This window comes from Thalassophryne amazonica, chromosome 6 (assembly GCF_902500255.1).
Source record: "Thalassophryne amazonica chromosome 6, fThaAma1.1, whole genome shotgun sequence".
Lineage (NCBI taxonomy): Eukaryota > Metazoa > Chordata > Actinopteri > Batrachoidiformes > Batrachoididae > Thalassophryne > Thalassophryne amazonica.
Window position 1 is genome coordinate 39,748,903 of NC_047108.1, and position 16,059 is coordinate 39,764,961.

Here is a 16,059-nt window from a genome sequence, read left to right on the forward strand (position 1 = left end):
GGTGCCCCAAGCTTGTGGCATCATATTCAAGAAGACCTGAGGCTGTAATTGCTGCCAAAGGTGCACCAGCAAAGTATTGAGCAAAGGGTGTGAATACTATGGATTTCTTAGGTTTTTTATCTATATTATAGGGCTGGGCAAGTTAACACGTTATCACGTTAACACATTAATTAACGCCGACAATTTTTTTTTTTTTATCGCACATTAACAGTTTTGCTTTTTTGTTGTTGTTGTTATTATTATTGTAATAGTCTGTTGCTCACCGGTGTGAGGAGTCCCTGACTGGAAAAGAATTGACAGATAAACCAACCAACATGGAGAAGGGCACGGAACTTTTACATGGCCATTTTCATTTTAAAGTGCTTCCAGATGGCAGAACCAAAGTTATTTGTAGCCACTGCAAAGCTGAATGTTTTATCAGCGGAGTACTTTGAGTCTTAAATTTCACCTAAATGCAGCACACACAGCTGATAACAGCAAATCATTCAATGAAACAAAACTGCGGCGCGAGGCCTCGGCAGACTACATTAAATGCTGCATGTGGTAACAATAGATGAACAAAGGCAAGAGAAGCTCGCAAATGCGACAGCAAAATGGATTGCTATAGACTGCAGGCTGATTAGTATTGTGGAGGATGTCGGTCTGAAAGACATTCACAGCAAATGACGGCACGTATGAGATTCCCTCACGACACACCATAAAGGAGAGGACTGCAAAAGCCACAACTTTGCAACGTGTACCTGCTGTTCCTCTCACTGGGACTACTGGACATCACTGGGTAACCATAATTTATTTTTATTTAACTGCAACTGCATAAACAAAATGCTGTTAAGTGTTTGCAGAACAAACATTATGGCACTTTCATTCATATGGCAGAACATTTAAAATAAAATTGTACTATACACTAGTTTTGAATAAATTTTGGGATTTTGCATATAATAATGCGATTAATCGTGATTAATCATGGACATCATGCAATTAATCGCAATTAAAATTTTTAATTGTTGCCCAGCTCTACTATATTATAATAGTCAAGTGGCTTCTGTGTGCGTGCATGTGTATGGCTTCGATCATGTAGAAACTGTGGAGATCTGCCATTTGCCATTTGGTATGTTTATGTATTTTGGGTCAAGGATGAAGGCTGTGAAAATGGAAAGTTGATAGAACAAATATTTTTTGAGAAATTAGCGATTTTAGCTAACCAATAAACAATGGGGGTTGTGCTGTAATGCACCATTGGAGTTTGGGGTTTTAAATGTTGTTGTGGTTCATGCTAGTTCAACAATGTCAGTGTTATCGATTTAGATATTTTTGTAGATGGTTTACTCAGTTTAGTTAAGTGTCATGTTGCTGGTACCATGAGTGAAATCTGCATTATGTTTGTCTTCTGCCACCGTCTCTGTTTGTGTCTAAAAATAGAAGCACCTGCTTGCGGCAGAATGCGTAAAGACAAGAACCTCTCCATATGTGCCCGCGTGCATGTGTATAACTTTGATCATGGACAAACTGAGGACAGCTTTATTTGCTGTTTGGTGTGTTTAGTATTTTGTGTTAAGGATAAACGCTGGCAGAACAGAATGTTGATTGGACTAATTTGTGGAGAAGCTACGGATATTAGCTAATGTTGCTAATTACATTCTGGACTAGCGTGCCATAACAGCAGGGGGCGGTAAATCATCTATATATTAAAAGTGAGTGTGTGCATGCGTGATTTTATTTAGTAAGTTCAATGTAAGTACATAATATAATTGTAAATACATAAAAAAAAAAATACATGGCTAACACAAGAAAGTGAAAACACGTATTTCCATTGTGGTCCATTTAAAAATCAAATGACAAAATAGAAGTAAAAATAAAATAATAATTGTGTATATGATAACAAGAACCTAAATAACTTCTAAATATATTAAGACAGCAAATGAACATTAAAAAAATACATAATTAACGGGGGGGGGGGGGGGTTGAGTTCTTCTAAACTGTTGAGGTCTAAGGTTCTAAAAACATTCTTGTCTCACATGCTGTTCCAACTCATTATATAGAAACTTTGCACAATTTATTTCCACCCTTGAAAAATGTCAGCTACCTATTTTATAAACATTACCCAATCTGGACATGGATCACCGTGTGCAACATGCTCGTTTTTAATAAATTTGCAAAAAATTTACAAATAAATTATGCAAATTATTATTTGGGTTAATTGGCTTCTAAAAAGGAATAGTTTGCACCATCTGTTATGCTTAGTTATCATGTTACAGCGTAAGATATGTTACATGTCATAGAATCTAATGGATGTCAACCTTGTTTGACCTTTACTTTGGAGACCAAACATTCAGCTCAGTCTAAAGTATTTCACTTGTTAATTCTTTTATTTTAACCAATAATTGCTTTTTTTGTTCCCAAACAGAAATTGGAGCAATTTTAACTTTTGACCCCTGTACAAACTGAAACTGACCTTTGTCACCATTTTGCTGTTCTTACCCCATAACTCCAGAACATTCAGTCATAGTTAGTCCAAACTATATCTTTTTGGAATTGTTATGATCAGACAAATTATGTGGTATAGTTTTCAACATGACTGGAGCATTCTTAAATTTTGACCTCTCTGTAATTCATCATTGACCCCTAGCTGGCTACAGCTGCCACCCTTGGATGGCTGTCATACATTTTTGTAGGCAATGGTACACTGAGACTGGATTGTAAGTGTCATTTTGTCGCCTTAAGTGGTACCAATTAGGTCAAAATTGATGACTGGCTCATGGACTAATGTTATAAAATTCCTTCCCCTGCCCCTCCCCTTATTTTCTCCAGGTCCAATCAGCAGTATCCTTGTGAATCGGTTTGGCAGTCGACCAATCATCCTTGTTGGTGGCTGTCTGGCAGGATCGGGGCTGATTGCCGCCTCCTTCTGCAATACTGTGGAGCAGCTCTACTTCTTTATAGGAGTCGTGGGAGGTCAGGAATTTACTATTCTATTAAATGTACAACAACCCACTGAAATACCCCTTGTAGTGTTGAACCTAAACCTAGTTATTTCATTTTCTGTCATAGTTTTCCCTCATTCTGTCTTTGGTTCTTCTACCCCATTTATATCTACAGGTATGGGACTGGCATTCAACTTGAATCCAGCACTTACTATGATTGGTAAATACTTCTACAAGCGGCGACCCATTGCAAATGGCATTGCCATGGCAGGCAGCCCAGTCTTCTTGTCCACACTGGCGCCTCTAAATTCATGGCTCTATGATGCATTTGGGTGGAGAGGCAGCTTCCTCATTCTGGGAGGGCTCCTTCTTAATTGTTGCGTAGCCGGCTCTCTCATGCGCCCAATTGGGCCCCAACCCCAGGTGGCCAAATCCAACCCTGAGATTGGAGAGACCACGACAGCTGATTCTGCAGTGCAGCCACAGCCAAAGAAGACTGTGCTACAGACAGTCAACTCCTTCATTGACCTGACCCTGTTTAAGCACCGTGGCTTCTTGCTGTACCTGTCCGGTAATGTGGTTATGTTTTTCGGACTGTTTGCTCCCCTGGTCTTCCTCTCTAATTTTGCCAAGAACAAGGATATCAGCAAGGACAAAGCAGCATTCCTTCTCTCAATACTGGCATTTGTTGACATGTTTGCCCGCCCATCAATGGGACTTCTGGCCAACACCAAGTGGGTCCGGCCTAGAATCCAGTATTACTTTGCTGCGTCTGTCCTCTACAATGGAGTGTGTCATGTTCTGGCACCGCTGTCAGTCGAGTATACTGGATTTGTGGTCTATGCCATCTTCTTTGGTTTTGCTTTTGGCTGGCTGAGTTCGGTGCTGTTTGAAACACTGATGGACTTGGTGGGTGCTCAGAGGTTCTCATCAGCTGTCGGCCTGGTCACCATTGTGGAGTGTGCACCAGTTCTGCTGGGACCACCGTTAACAGGTAAGACCAGCATATCCTTCGAAACACAAGTGTCACTCTTCTGCAGGTGAGCCCATACATTTACATACACCTTGTGTAAAACCCCACATACAATTTTCTCCATACACTTAATGTCACCAGAAAGTGTTAAGTTTCAAAGATTGAGCATGTAATTGTCATTTGAAAATAATAGGTTATTTCTATTTGTATTTACTATGTTAAATTTTCAGTAGGTCAAAGTTTTACATGTGCCAAATTGACAGTCTTCGTGAAACACGCAAGTTCATGCAGGCTCCATAAATTAGTGTAATTACTTCTAGAAGCTTCCAGTTGCTTACTTGCTCAGTTGGAGGTTAATTGTGACACCTGTAGAAGGGATTCATTCTTGTGGGTAAAAATCAAATTCTAAAGCATTAAGCCAGTGTGTGCATGGCCAGTCTCTTTGCATGTTGTAAATAATGGTATTATTTATGGTAATATTTTTGTATATTGTTTTAAACAATTGTATTTTTTTCTTCTTCAGGTGTATACATCTGATGTACAGCTAGATACCAGCTCAATAAGAAGAAATATTAGTGTTTGTTAAACTAGTGAGGTTTTCAAAAGAATTAGTTGTTACCATTATGGTTTGTTATGCTACAGGGTAACGTATATCTAGTGGTGGGTACGGTACCGCTAATTAGTGAAGCTAGCTTTTTCATTAGTGGTAAGCTTTTCAGCTAACTCTGGGAACCGGCTGCGGACCGATTAGCTTCCATTAAATTTAGTTCCGCTAGCTTTCAGTCCGCTAATTTTTTTTGCTGGCATAGTGAGTAAAGCTTAATGGTCAAAAACATTTGTATACCTTCTAAAATCATACTGTAGTTCCTGTCTGTTGTGTGTCTGCAACAGTCAGACCGCTGTGAGGAGCTCAGCCCTCCACCAGCAGAAGGGAGCGGGCCGGCTGCCACAAAGAAGTGTCATTTATTTTTCACACTCAAGAACACAGATGGTGGCAGAAGACATCAAATGCAAAGCACTTTTCACTCATGGTCACAACATAACCCTTCAACAAATTAACTACACTACTTGAACTATAAAAAACAAATTTCTAATGCGAACAACACTGCCAAACCAACATGTACTACAATAATAATAATTTCAAAATAAAAACAAGCCCCAAACTCCCATAATGCATTGCAGGGCTTACCCGTGTTGCGTTCAATGCAACTGGTAAAATCTACACCTCATGAGCTTCCCACCAGAAGGAAGAAAACACACTTAAGTTTTGTCTTTACATAAAAACCTCAGGGATGAAAAATCTTTTTTTTTTTTTTTTTTTTTTTTTGGGCAGATTTCTGCTTTTTTTGCCAGTTGCTTGTCATTTTTAGATCAGTGCAAATCTGTTGTGTTGAAAATTCCCCTTTTAGTTGCATCTGTGTTATGTTATTTAGGTCAGGCATCGATTTGGGCAGCCCCATGCACGAGCATGAGTCTGCTTACTGTGGTTGCACATCTTGCAGCGGCATTGTGCAGGGCTGCCCGTCGGCTCGATGTTTTCGTGGTTCACTCATATGAGCTGTTCCGCTGTGAGTCACCCTGAGTTTTACTTATTCGTACTGTGTGTGAAGGGCCCCTTATGGATGTTTCATTCTAACTACTGTGCACTCTGCATGTTAAGAGGAACCATTCAGGTTCATCTGTTAGGCAACAAATCTACATAAAAAGGCTCTGAACTGTTCCTGTGTGTCCATGCCTACTCTGGAGTTCTGTGGTGGATAAAGTATAGATCAGCAAATTAACAATTCTCTACATATCACATTTCTTGCCTTGTGTTTGATGTCCTTTGCCACCGTCTGTGTTCTTGTGTGTGAAAAGTAAATGACACTTCTTTGCAGCAGCCGGCAGGGTGCATAAAGACAAACACTCTGGCTCGTTGTTCGTTTTGAGTTTCTGATCGCCTTTGAATTTACTCAGAAGCCCCTGTGGTGCTTAAACCCGAATCTGGCTTATCAGTAGCCGACAGTGTATGTAATCAATACTCAGTGATGAAATTTTTCTGGAAATCAGGGTTTTTACTCGCATGGTGAACATGTCCAGGTTATTTTTGACAACATGCGTCAGAGTCCATTCATTCAGTTCATTTCAGTTCCACGCCCAAACAGTTGGTGGCAGTAATGCACCGTGTTGGTTTGCAAGCTGCCAATAATTTCCAAAAAAGGTTCATTTGTTTCGGGCTTAAGAGTTTATAAAGTCTTATTTTTGGGGACTGTGCTGTTGTTTTCCTAATGGTTTACTTTGTTGTGGACATTAAAAGTCATGAGCTGTGTTTTTCCTCCAGTAATCATACATTAAGTGGAGCTAATGGGTGAAGCTTTCAGCTGCTAAAAATGCTAACACCATAAGCATTCAGACAAGAGTTTAACTCTATGAGTCAAAACCACAAGATTGAGTTTGAGCATCGAACAAAAATTTGTTTGAGGTGAGTGAGTGAAAGTAATACATGACGTTAGTGCTCTGCTGAAGTTTATCAGCTAAATTAGCTGCAGGATGTTGAATCGAGCTGAGTGTTTGACCTGTCGAGCTGAGTGTTTGACCTGTCGAGCTGTGTTTGACCTGTCGAGCTGAGTGTTTGACCTGTTTTTCTTTTTACATTTCACATTCAGCTCCTCATGTCCTTCCAAGCAGATCAGGACGCTCTTAACACACCACACACGGCAGGAATATCTGATAAGATTATCTTTAGGATCATCACGATTGTCGGGACATCCTTAAGATTGTCAGAAGGGGAAGATCGGGTCAGATATCGGCCTAATTATCTTGCCGTGTGAACCAGGCTTAACAGATCCATTGTTGTGATGTCTCACGGAGCGACTGATTGATCCATTGTTATGACACCACACGAAGAAACTAACCAATCTGATGTTATGACACCTCATGGAGCGACTGATTGATTCGTTGTTATGACACCGCACTGAGCCACTAACTGATCGGATGATATGACACCACACCGCAAAGTTCAACAACCAAAATCCCAGCATTCTGGGTGCAATGAACATGTTTTCACTATTATTTGATTTCTTTGTGCGACGGACATCGTTATTCACGGGGAGGTGATGATCTAGTGAGGGGAGGATATGATCTAGTGGTTAAGGTGTTGGGCTTGAGTCCAGAAGATCATGGGTTCAAATCCCCGCCTGACTGGAAAAATCACTAAGGGCCCTTGGGCAAGGCCTTTAATCCCCTATTGCTCCCGGTGTGTAGTGAGCGCCTTGTATGGCAGCACCCTGACATCGGGGTGAATGTGAGGCATAATTGTAAAGCGCTTTGAGCATCTGATGCAGATGGAAAAGCACTATATAAATGCAGTCCATTTATTCAAGCATTCAAAAGGCGATTCCTATTGCCACACAACTCCAACCACACACAAGAAAGTTTTTTGACAGTTTGTTATTGAAAGAAACTGCGTTTGCCTAACCGGATAGAGTTGTGACATCATCACGCATGCGCTTAGGCACTGTCAAGCGGGATCTTGAAAATCCTCCATTACAATTTAACAGACTTTTCGGCTTTACAAAGGCCTTTTTTTTTTTTTTTTTTTTTACAAATGAAAAAAGACATATTTTACAATAGCACATTTATTTGTAAACACCAACACACATTACATTGAGTCACTTGTGTTGGTTTTTACATAGAATAAATTAGTCAACCAATCAGTATGAGCGGAGGCTATGTTTACCCATAATCCCTTTGGGCATCTGTGTTAACACACAGATCAGAATACAGGACAGATCAAATCTTCAGAATTAGTGCATTATTTTAAAATTAACAGATGTGTTATATATCTACTTTGTACATTTTAAGAGTTTACATTAATGTAGTTATTCTATCCGGAATAATTTGATTTATAAATCAAAACCATAAGTCAAACCTGCTTCACATTTCAAGACCCCTGCCTCATGGCTGGACCACTGTATGGTGTTAAGGAGTAATGACTTTTTGTTTGTTTTGTTTTGTTCATGGCAGTCTGGCAGCCAGGCCTTTTCTGCTGGGGCCAGAGTTGAGCTTAGCTCCTCTTAGCCACCTCACTGCTGTAAAATATATAGCAGACAGGAGCAAAAGGGATTATGAATGTTTTTCAACATTACTAGCTATGTTTAAAAAAAAAAAAAAGATAATAGTTTAAAAGTTATTGGAACTAAATTTAATGGAAGGTAATTGATCCGATGATGGTTTTAAAAGTTATCTGAAAAGCTAATCTACTAACAAAAACATTAGCTTCGATAATTATCGGATTATCTGAACAGTGCCCACTGCTGACCAGAATGCATCGGAAAGCTCAAATTTTTCTGGGGAAGAACTCCCATACCCCCAGCCAGGGGCTTCGGGCCTTTGGCCCTTGCCAAACCCCCCCCCCCCCCCCCCCCATGGCCCACTTTCATCACTGAATACTAAAAGTTAGCGATTAGCTGTAACGCCCGCTAAATTTTTTTGGTGGTTTATCAGTTTAGAGTAATAAAAGCTAACTTTTCAGTTGGCTGTGCCCACCCCTGCGTATATCGTACAATCCAGTGGACATCAGCTTTGTTTGGCATTACTTTGGAGACTATGCATCCCTTACCAAAAAGTAGTATATGCAAGTATGTTTCAAGTATACTTCTAGTTTACTTTTTATATAGTTATAAGTACTATTTTTTGGTAAGGGATTACACACAATCAAAACTATTTCAGTTCTTAATCCTACTAGCTCAACCAATAATTTGTATCACTTTTGACCCTATTACAAACTAAAATTTACCTTTTTATCACTATTTTTCTTTAGGTTACTTGCCTAAATGTTGACAAATAAAGCTTCGATATATTGGAGCCTTTGCCACCATACATTTTGTTTTGTTTAGCCTGGTTCACACGACAGGATTTTAAAATTATCTTTAGGTTTCCAAAACCTGAGAGACCACACACGTGAAGATAAAAAAATCATGGCTCTAACAGGTTTGGTTGTACAGTGTGTGGTGTTCAGCCACACGGTAATAACAACAACACCACACACGAACAGATTTAACACACGAACATTTACAGTTCAGACAGGAAATCTCACCAAAATCTCTCGAGATTAAACGTGACTTCAGAGTAAACAAAAAGAGGTACTTTGTGGACTATTTAAAACAGAGGGAAAAACGATAAAAAAAAAGGAAAAGGAAAGGCGTTCTTTAAAGAAGTGGAGACAGCACGACCACCGGACTTTCTGGTAAGTCAGAACAGCTGTTTTGATTTTATTTTCCGCTCCGTACGTCCGTCACCTCGCTTTCTGATTGGCTGCATGTCACATTCAGCAGGCTGTGAGCTCGTTTGTGGTCGGAGGACACAACACGCTGCGATATCAGGCCAAAAAAAACCAACATGTTGAATATCACCGATTTGCGATCGGAGCGCTCCTGACACCCTTCCGAACAGATCAGAGCGCTCTTAACCCACCACACACGACAGGAATATCTGATAAGATTATCTTTGACGTCATCACTATTGTCGGGGCATCCTTACCATTGTCGGAAGGGGAAGATCGGGTCCGATATCGGCCTAATTATCCTGCCGTGTGAACCCGGCTTTAGTCTCTTTAAGGGGTACCGATAGTCAAAATTGTCTTCTGTTTCATGGACTAATGTGAAGTAGGTAGGCAGGTGGGTGGAGCTGGTCAGACTGAGTTTGAATGTTTTTACCCAACATGTATTGCCTCAATTGTGATTAGTTTTTGTTTGTTTGTTTGTCCTTTATCAAGAATCTGTCCTGTATTCTCATCTGCTCTGGTTGTCTGTTTCCAAGTTGTCTGGTTTACATGTTTTCCATATTTTTTACACTTCATGTATCCTAAATTGTGAATTCTGTAATGTATCACCCATGTTAATATTTGGCATTGTGATGTTTGAAGTTGGCAGATGTCATTTTAAGTTTTCATTCACTGTTTATACCAGTCTTGATTTTAGCAGAGCTCATTCAGGTGTTAAAATATGTGACTGATGCACACACCACTTTCCTAGCATTTTAAGACCTGAGACCTAGACCAAAATTTAATGTAGCTGTATTTTTCATAATCATTTATTGGTTTATTTGCATTTTTGAGGTCAATGATTCTTTCATCCACAAATTATATTGCTTCATTGTTTGTGTTATACTTTAATTTATTTTACCATCTAGCACAGAAATCAATACGTCAGTTGACCTTTACTGTCCTGATCAGACTTATTAGCACCTCTGAATTTTAAGTACAGAATTTAAAATATGGTCGTAAATTAGTGTAAGTGAACCATTTGAACACCTTCACTTCTTGTCCACTTACAGGACGTTTCTACAATGACTACGGCCATTACTCCTACACTTACATTTCTTGCGGTATCATCCTCATGATTGCAAGTTTATTCCTCTTTGTGGGAATGGGCATCAACTACCGCTTGTTGGAAAGGGAGAGAAAAGCAGAGGAGAAGAAGGAAAAGGAGCAGCCCAAGGAGGAGTGTGCCGCCATGCTGGCAACAAAGTCTGACGAGGACGCAACCACCCCGCCGGCGGCTGTCACCATGGACGATGTTGCAAAGATGGATGAGGACACTGTGTAGAGAATGAAAACAACCCAAGATAAACGCACATAACGTGTCGCAGATATACACACACTGGTGAAACAGTTGGTCAGCACAACTCAGTCTTTGATTTAAATAATTTTATACACAACAGAGAAGCCAGACACATTTAGAGGGCTGCAACTTTTAATCGCTTACATATTAAAGTATTTTATGTTTATGAGAAACAAATGTTTGAATAGGTCATATAAAATTTGAATGTGTGCGTTTAGGTATATTTTCAGTGTAAGGACGGATGTGGAGCTGTGGAAATTATGCGGTTAACTTTTTCCACACCATAAAAAGTGAAAACTTGCATTGAATCTTTTTAGACCAAAGCTGCAGCCAGTAATTGACAGTAGAGTCAGTTTCCAGAGCCATGCTATCAAAATGTGCAGTGTTGTCATTGACGCTGTCCACATATTCCAGCGAGCTAGCTGCCCAGCTAACTGATAATGTTGGCTATTTTAAGTAGTCTTTTGGACAGAGTATTTTTGTTATATTACACATGCAGATAGCAGATCAGATTATTTGTATATGAACTATTTAAAATCCTTTGCACCATTCTTGCAGTACACTAACCAGCCATCACTTTTTGTATTGTGTACTTGTGCACACACTGATCTGTGCATAATATTGCCAAAAAAAAAATTTGATCACATTAAGTGAGGGAACATTTCATGCCAACACAGTGCTGCTGGTGTTGCTCTCTGAAACATCTGTGTACCACGCTACCTGTTAGCCAGTGTTGCACAGCATTCAGACCTCTGGTAATAGTGTTTGATGTGCCTTTTTAAAATTTGCGTTCTCTGTGCACACGTCCTAGTCATCACTCAGCAGTGAGAATGCTTTCAGCTTCATCCCATAATTCCATTAGGACTTTACTCTCAGGAACGGGACCTGCCAAAATAGTTTAGAACCTTCCTCTGAGTACCTGGGAATGCTATAGATTTCTCCCTTATAGAATTACAGTGTCTGTTAAAAAGAAATCGCTCCCTTGGTCTTTTGGCATGTTTTATCCACTTTTAAAATGGTTTTTATTAGGTTTCTTTCAAAAGCTGCAATTTTACAAATCTGAGTCTGTATTTACTGACGTTGTCATTGTGGATGATACCATGATCTCTGCAAAATCAATGGATACCCTGGTTGCATCACTTGCGAAGCTCAGCAAAGAAACAATGTTTGGGTTTGTGGTGGTTGTGGCTTATGATTAAGATCCAGCATTTCAATGGCTTCCTGGACTTAGCCGTCAGAAGTGTAGCTGCGTGAGTGAAATTTGTTCCAACTGTGGAGACCCCACTCTGACCAGCCTGCAAACCCCGTGAGAGCCAGTAAGAGTGATGGTGAGCAGAGGCCGTTTTTCGATTGCAAATCAGTCTTGGACTCGGTCTCAACGGGGTGTTAGTGAGACTTGCGTGAGAAGGAGCGTTGGTATTGAGGCAATGTTAGCTACAACACCATAGCCATGTGGCAAGTTTCTCTGGGCCTGATTCAGGTGCTTCGGTGCTGAGAACCCCAGCAGCTGCACAAGGCCAAGATGATGCCACAGTATCACGTGGCTATGGCAAATGGCTACTTTCAGGAGGTCAGGATGGCTCGTGGTCTACAACCATGCAGGAATCTGGGTGGTTCCCGAGTGAGATGGGTGTGGCATCGCAGGGTACCAATGCCTCTGGTCCTAACTACTCTCAAAGTGAAGAAACTCTATGCATCTAAATAATATAAAATTGCAAAATTCTGTTATAGATTGTATAAGTACTCGTCCATTCATACAGTATCATTCATATCTCATGATGACAACAAACTGCATCACATTTTCCTCTAAGGTTTTGGTGCATCTTGCATCTTAGTGATCCTAGTTAACAACACGGAAGCTTCTCCACAGCTGCTGCCACCACCGTGCTTCATAACCAGGATGTGTACATTTCATTAGTCTGATTAGGGTGATTGTTTTCTTTCAGCTGATTTTAGAGTCTCCAACGATCACTCTTGAGCTTAAATTTCATGTAGTTTCATTTCAATTTATCTTATAACGTAACAAGTTTTTTTTTTTTCTCTCCTTCTGTGCCACTCTGAACTCGTAGCTGGTGAAACTACAGGTTGACAGTTTCTACACTCACAGCTGCTGAAGACCTCCTTCGTAGTAGTAGTCATGGTGTCTTTTAGTTTCTCAGTAGTCCCAGCGGGCTGACTTAATACAAACTGGTATCGCAATAATTTGGACTTTACTGAGATCTGCTTCATACTCTGCTTATAACAAGATGCTTTCATTATTAAAGTGGGTGAGTACTTGATACTGGTCCGTTATTTTGCTTAAGATATAAATTTAGTGACTTGGACCACATTATAGAGATTTGTTCACTTTGAGCTGACAACATAATTTTTAAAGTTGGTGCATAAACTTTAAATTTATTGCTTTTGATTTGACATTAAACAAACATGTAAAAGTTTAAGATTACTATTTTTTTTTTTTTTTTAATAGGCACTATGGTTAGCACGCACAGCTGGGCAAAAATTTCAATACACATTTATTGTGGAAATGTCTGGTTGGTATGTTTAGTGTATAGTGTTATGTGTTTGAGAAAGGGAGATAAATTTGTCAGAAATGGCCAGTGCTGTACGATGAACAGAGTGTTGGCGGAAATATTTCTGTTCTTTACGCACAGCCGTGAATAAGGTCACACTAAGCATTGCTTATTAACATCTGAAGGTTAAACTAATGAAGAAATCTCTGAAAACGTGCTTGTAGGTCCAAAAGCTACATGGGTATAAAGTTTGTCTGAACTATTGTGTGTTTGTACATGACATGTTATTGAACAGCTGATGTAGGATTGTCAGTTCAGATTTAATGTAGCTGCTCTCGTTCCACATAGTTTCCACATCAATGATCCACTTGGACCAGAAGGATGAGACTGTATACAAATTAGTTCAATGGAACGAATATTTCATGAGGTGAAATAGGTTTAAGAGGTTTTTAAATAGGAGTCCAAATTCTGACGATGTAGTCCGTGATGGTGTGCACTAACTTAGGGGAGAAAAAAAAAAAGACTTCATATAGTTCCTCAGTCCAGCGAAAAATCACGTCAGCTTTTCATCTTGACAGCTCTTAATGCCTCCAGATGGCTTACAGTGGTGTGTGTGTGTGTGTGTGTGTGTGTGTGTGTGTGTGTGTGTGTGTGTGTGTGTGTGTGTGTGTGTGTGTGTGTGTGTGTGTGTGTGTGTGTGTGTGTGTGTGTGTGTGTGTGTGTGTGTGTGAGAGAGAGAGAGAAGAATTAGCACCGTCAATTAGCTCCTTCAAATTGTCGTCCGTCGGCAAAACAAACGCAGTCATGTTTAGCGAAACGCTGTGTGAGCACACATGCGGTGGTTGGGGCGTGTAATAGCAAATTTCAAATGGCAGAAAATTGCACACTAAAAAAGAACTATTGCACGCGTTTCAGTGAAACACAATGGCAAATAGCATGAATAATCTATGTCACATGACATACAAGCCATCAATCAAATGACAAGGATCCACTCAGCAGTTATATAATGACGGATGACACATCAGGTCTTGACTGTGGTTGGATGAGATGGTGTGTGTGTGTGTATGTATGTGCGTGCGTGCGTGCATGTGTTTCACCTGCTGAAATGTGGTGAACTGATCTTACTTTGGATCAGCCACACCGAATTTGTAATCACATTTGATTGGAGCGGTCTGAGGTTTTGATTTATGCCGTTTAATGACAGTCTGCTGACGTAGTATTTTTAAAGGAGGCATTTGTGTATGAACGATGTGATGTAGGAGTGACTATTGGTAAACTTCAGCTATTGCAGTGTCCGCGTAGCCTCTGCAGAATGTGTTATATTAGAACGGTAAAATGAAGGGGCTCGTCTGTGACTGATTGGTTATTGATTGGGTTTTGTGCTACTGCAGACTATTGATGCCTGTGTGAGAGATGTTTCTGTTCAGACTAGAGGGGATGCGAACCATGGCGGCCCTCTGCAGAGCCCGATTAGGCCTTTAGGCTCTTTGCAGGGAATTGGCTCACTCTATGAACTTTTTAAACTTTGGATGTATTTAATTTTCGCATTTTATTATGAGCCAGTTTTTTGCAACAGAGAAGACGATAGAATTAGAGAACCTTGTGAATGCCTTTGATTCACCCCCCCCACAACTGAATTGATAGTTTTCAGATGCTGTCGTTTTTATAATCAGTGAAGAATGTTGTTTAACATGAAGGAAGCCCTCGTGACTTGAAAGTTTATGCAAAATGCTAATTGGGTTCAGACATTTCACTCGATAAAGAAAACCTTCATCCTGCCTTTCAGGTAACGTTCTTTGATGGACACATTTTGTGCGTAGTCTCTCTTGGCACCAGCTTCTTGTTTGTATAGATTTTGAGTGAGTTGAGCACCTGCTGTTTAGTCTTTGAGTGTGAACAAAAGCCAGTGGTGGCAGTTTGCAGTTCCTTTGGCCTTCTGCCAAAAAAACACAAAAAAAATCAGTTTTTCACACAAACACTGACCAAACTTCTCTAAAGTTCAAATTTGAGGGAAGCTCCTGGATGGTGTGTTTTATTTACATTTTTTTTTTCTTTTTTTTTTTTTCCTCCTTGCTTTTTCCCCAGTTGTAACTGAGCTCCTAGTTGACATGAAGCCTCCAGTACAACTGGTCTCCACTTGGAGACGCTTGAAGACGGTTTCCCATGTTGACTGCTTCCTGCCAAGCTTACTGACCTCTTGTTAGTAATTTGGTTTGACTTGAAATGGCATGAATTGTTTTTCCAGTGGTAAAACATCAGCATGTGTTGTCACAGATTGTTGCACTATTTGTGCTATCATTTGTATTCGAAAGCCTTCAGAAGTTGTCACTTAACCGGAGAACATGACTGAAGCCTTAAATTTGGTACAGGTGGCAGGATGTCTGACAGATTGCTGCTAGTTGTACCACACCAAATCAATCAATCAATCAATCAATTTTTTTATATAGCGCCAAATCACAACAAACAGTTGCCCCAAGGCGCTTTATATTGTAAGGCAAGGCCATACAATAATTATGTAAAACCCCAACGGTCAAAACGACCCCCTGTGAGCAAGCACTTGGCTACAGTGGGAAGGAAAAACTCCAACAGGAAGAAACCTCCAGCAGAACCAGGCTCAGGGAGGGGCAGTCTTCTGCTGGGACTGGTTGGGGCTGAGGGAGAGAACCAGGAAAAAGACATGCTGTGGAGGGGAGCAGAGATCGATCACTAATGATTAAATGCACAGTGGTGCATACAGAGCAAAAAGAGAAAGAAACAGTGCATCATGGGAACCCCCCAGCAGTCTACGTCTATAGCAGCATAACTAAGGGATGGTTCAGGGTCACCTGATCCAGCCCTAACTATAAGCTTTAGCAAAAAGGAAAGTTTTAAACCTAATCTTAAAAGTAGAGAGGGTGTCTGTCTCCCTGATCTGAATTGGGAGCTGGTTCCACAGGAGAGGAGCCTGAAAGCTGAAGGCTCTGCCTCCCATTCTACTCTTACAAACCCTAGGAACTACAAGTAAGCCTGCAGTCTGAGAGCGAAGCGCTCTATTGGGGTGATATGGTACTATG

General features: G+C 40.4%; 1 protein-coding gene across 1 annotated transcript in view; it reads left to right on the forward strand.

The window, feature by feature from the left end:
• Positions 1–13,219, forward strand: part of LOC117512071 (monocarboxylate transporter 1-like) — a 125,121-nt gene extending 111,902 nt beyond the window's left edge. Inside the window, exons 3-5 of the mRNA XM_034172028.1 lie at positions 2,809–2,952; positions 3,097–3,915; positions 10,210–13,219. Of these exons, the coding sequence (XP_034027919.1) occupies positions 2,809–2,952; positions 3,097–3,915; positions 10,210–10,481 (1,235 nt within the window). The 3' untranslated portion in view covers positions 10,482–13,219. The remainder of the gene's footprint in view (positions 1–2,808; positions 2,953–3,096; positions 3,916–10,209) is intronic.
• Positions 13,220–16,059: the final 2,840 nt, after the last annotated feature.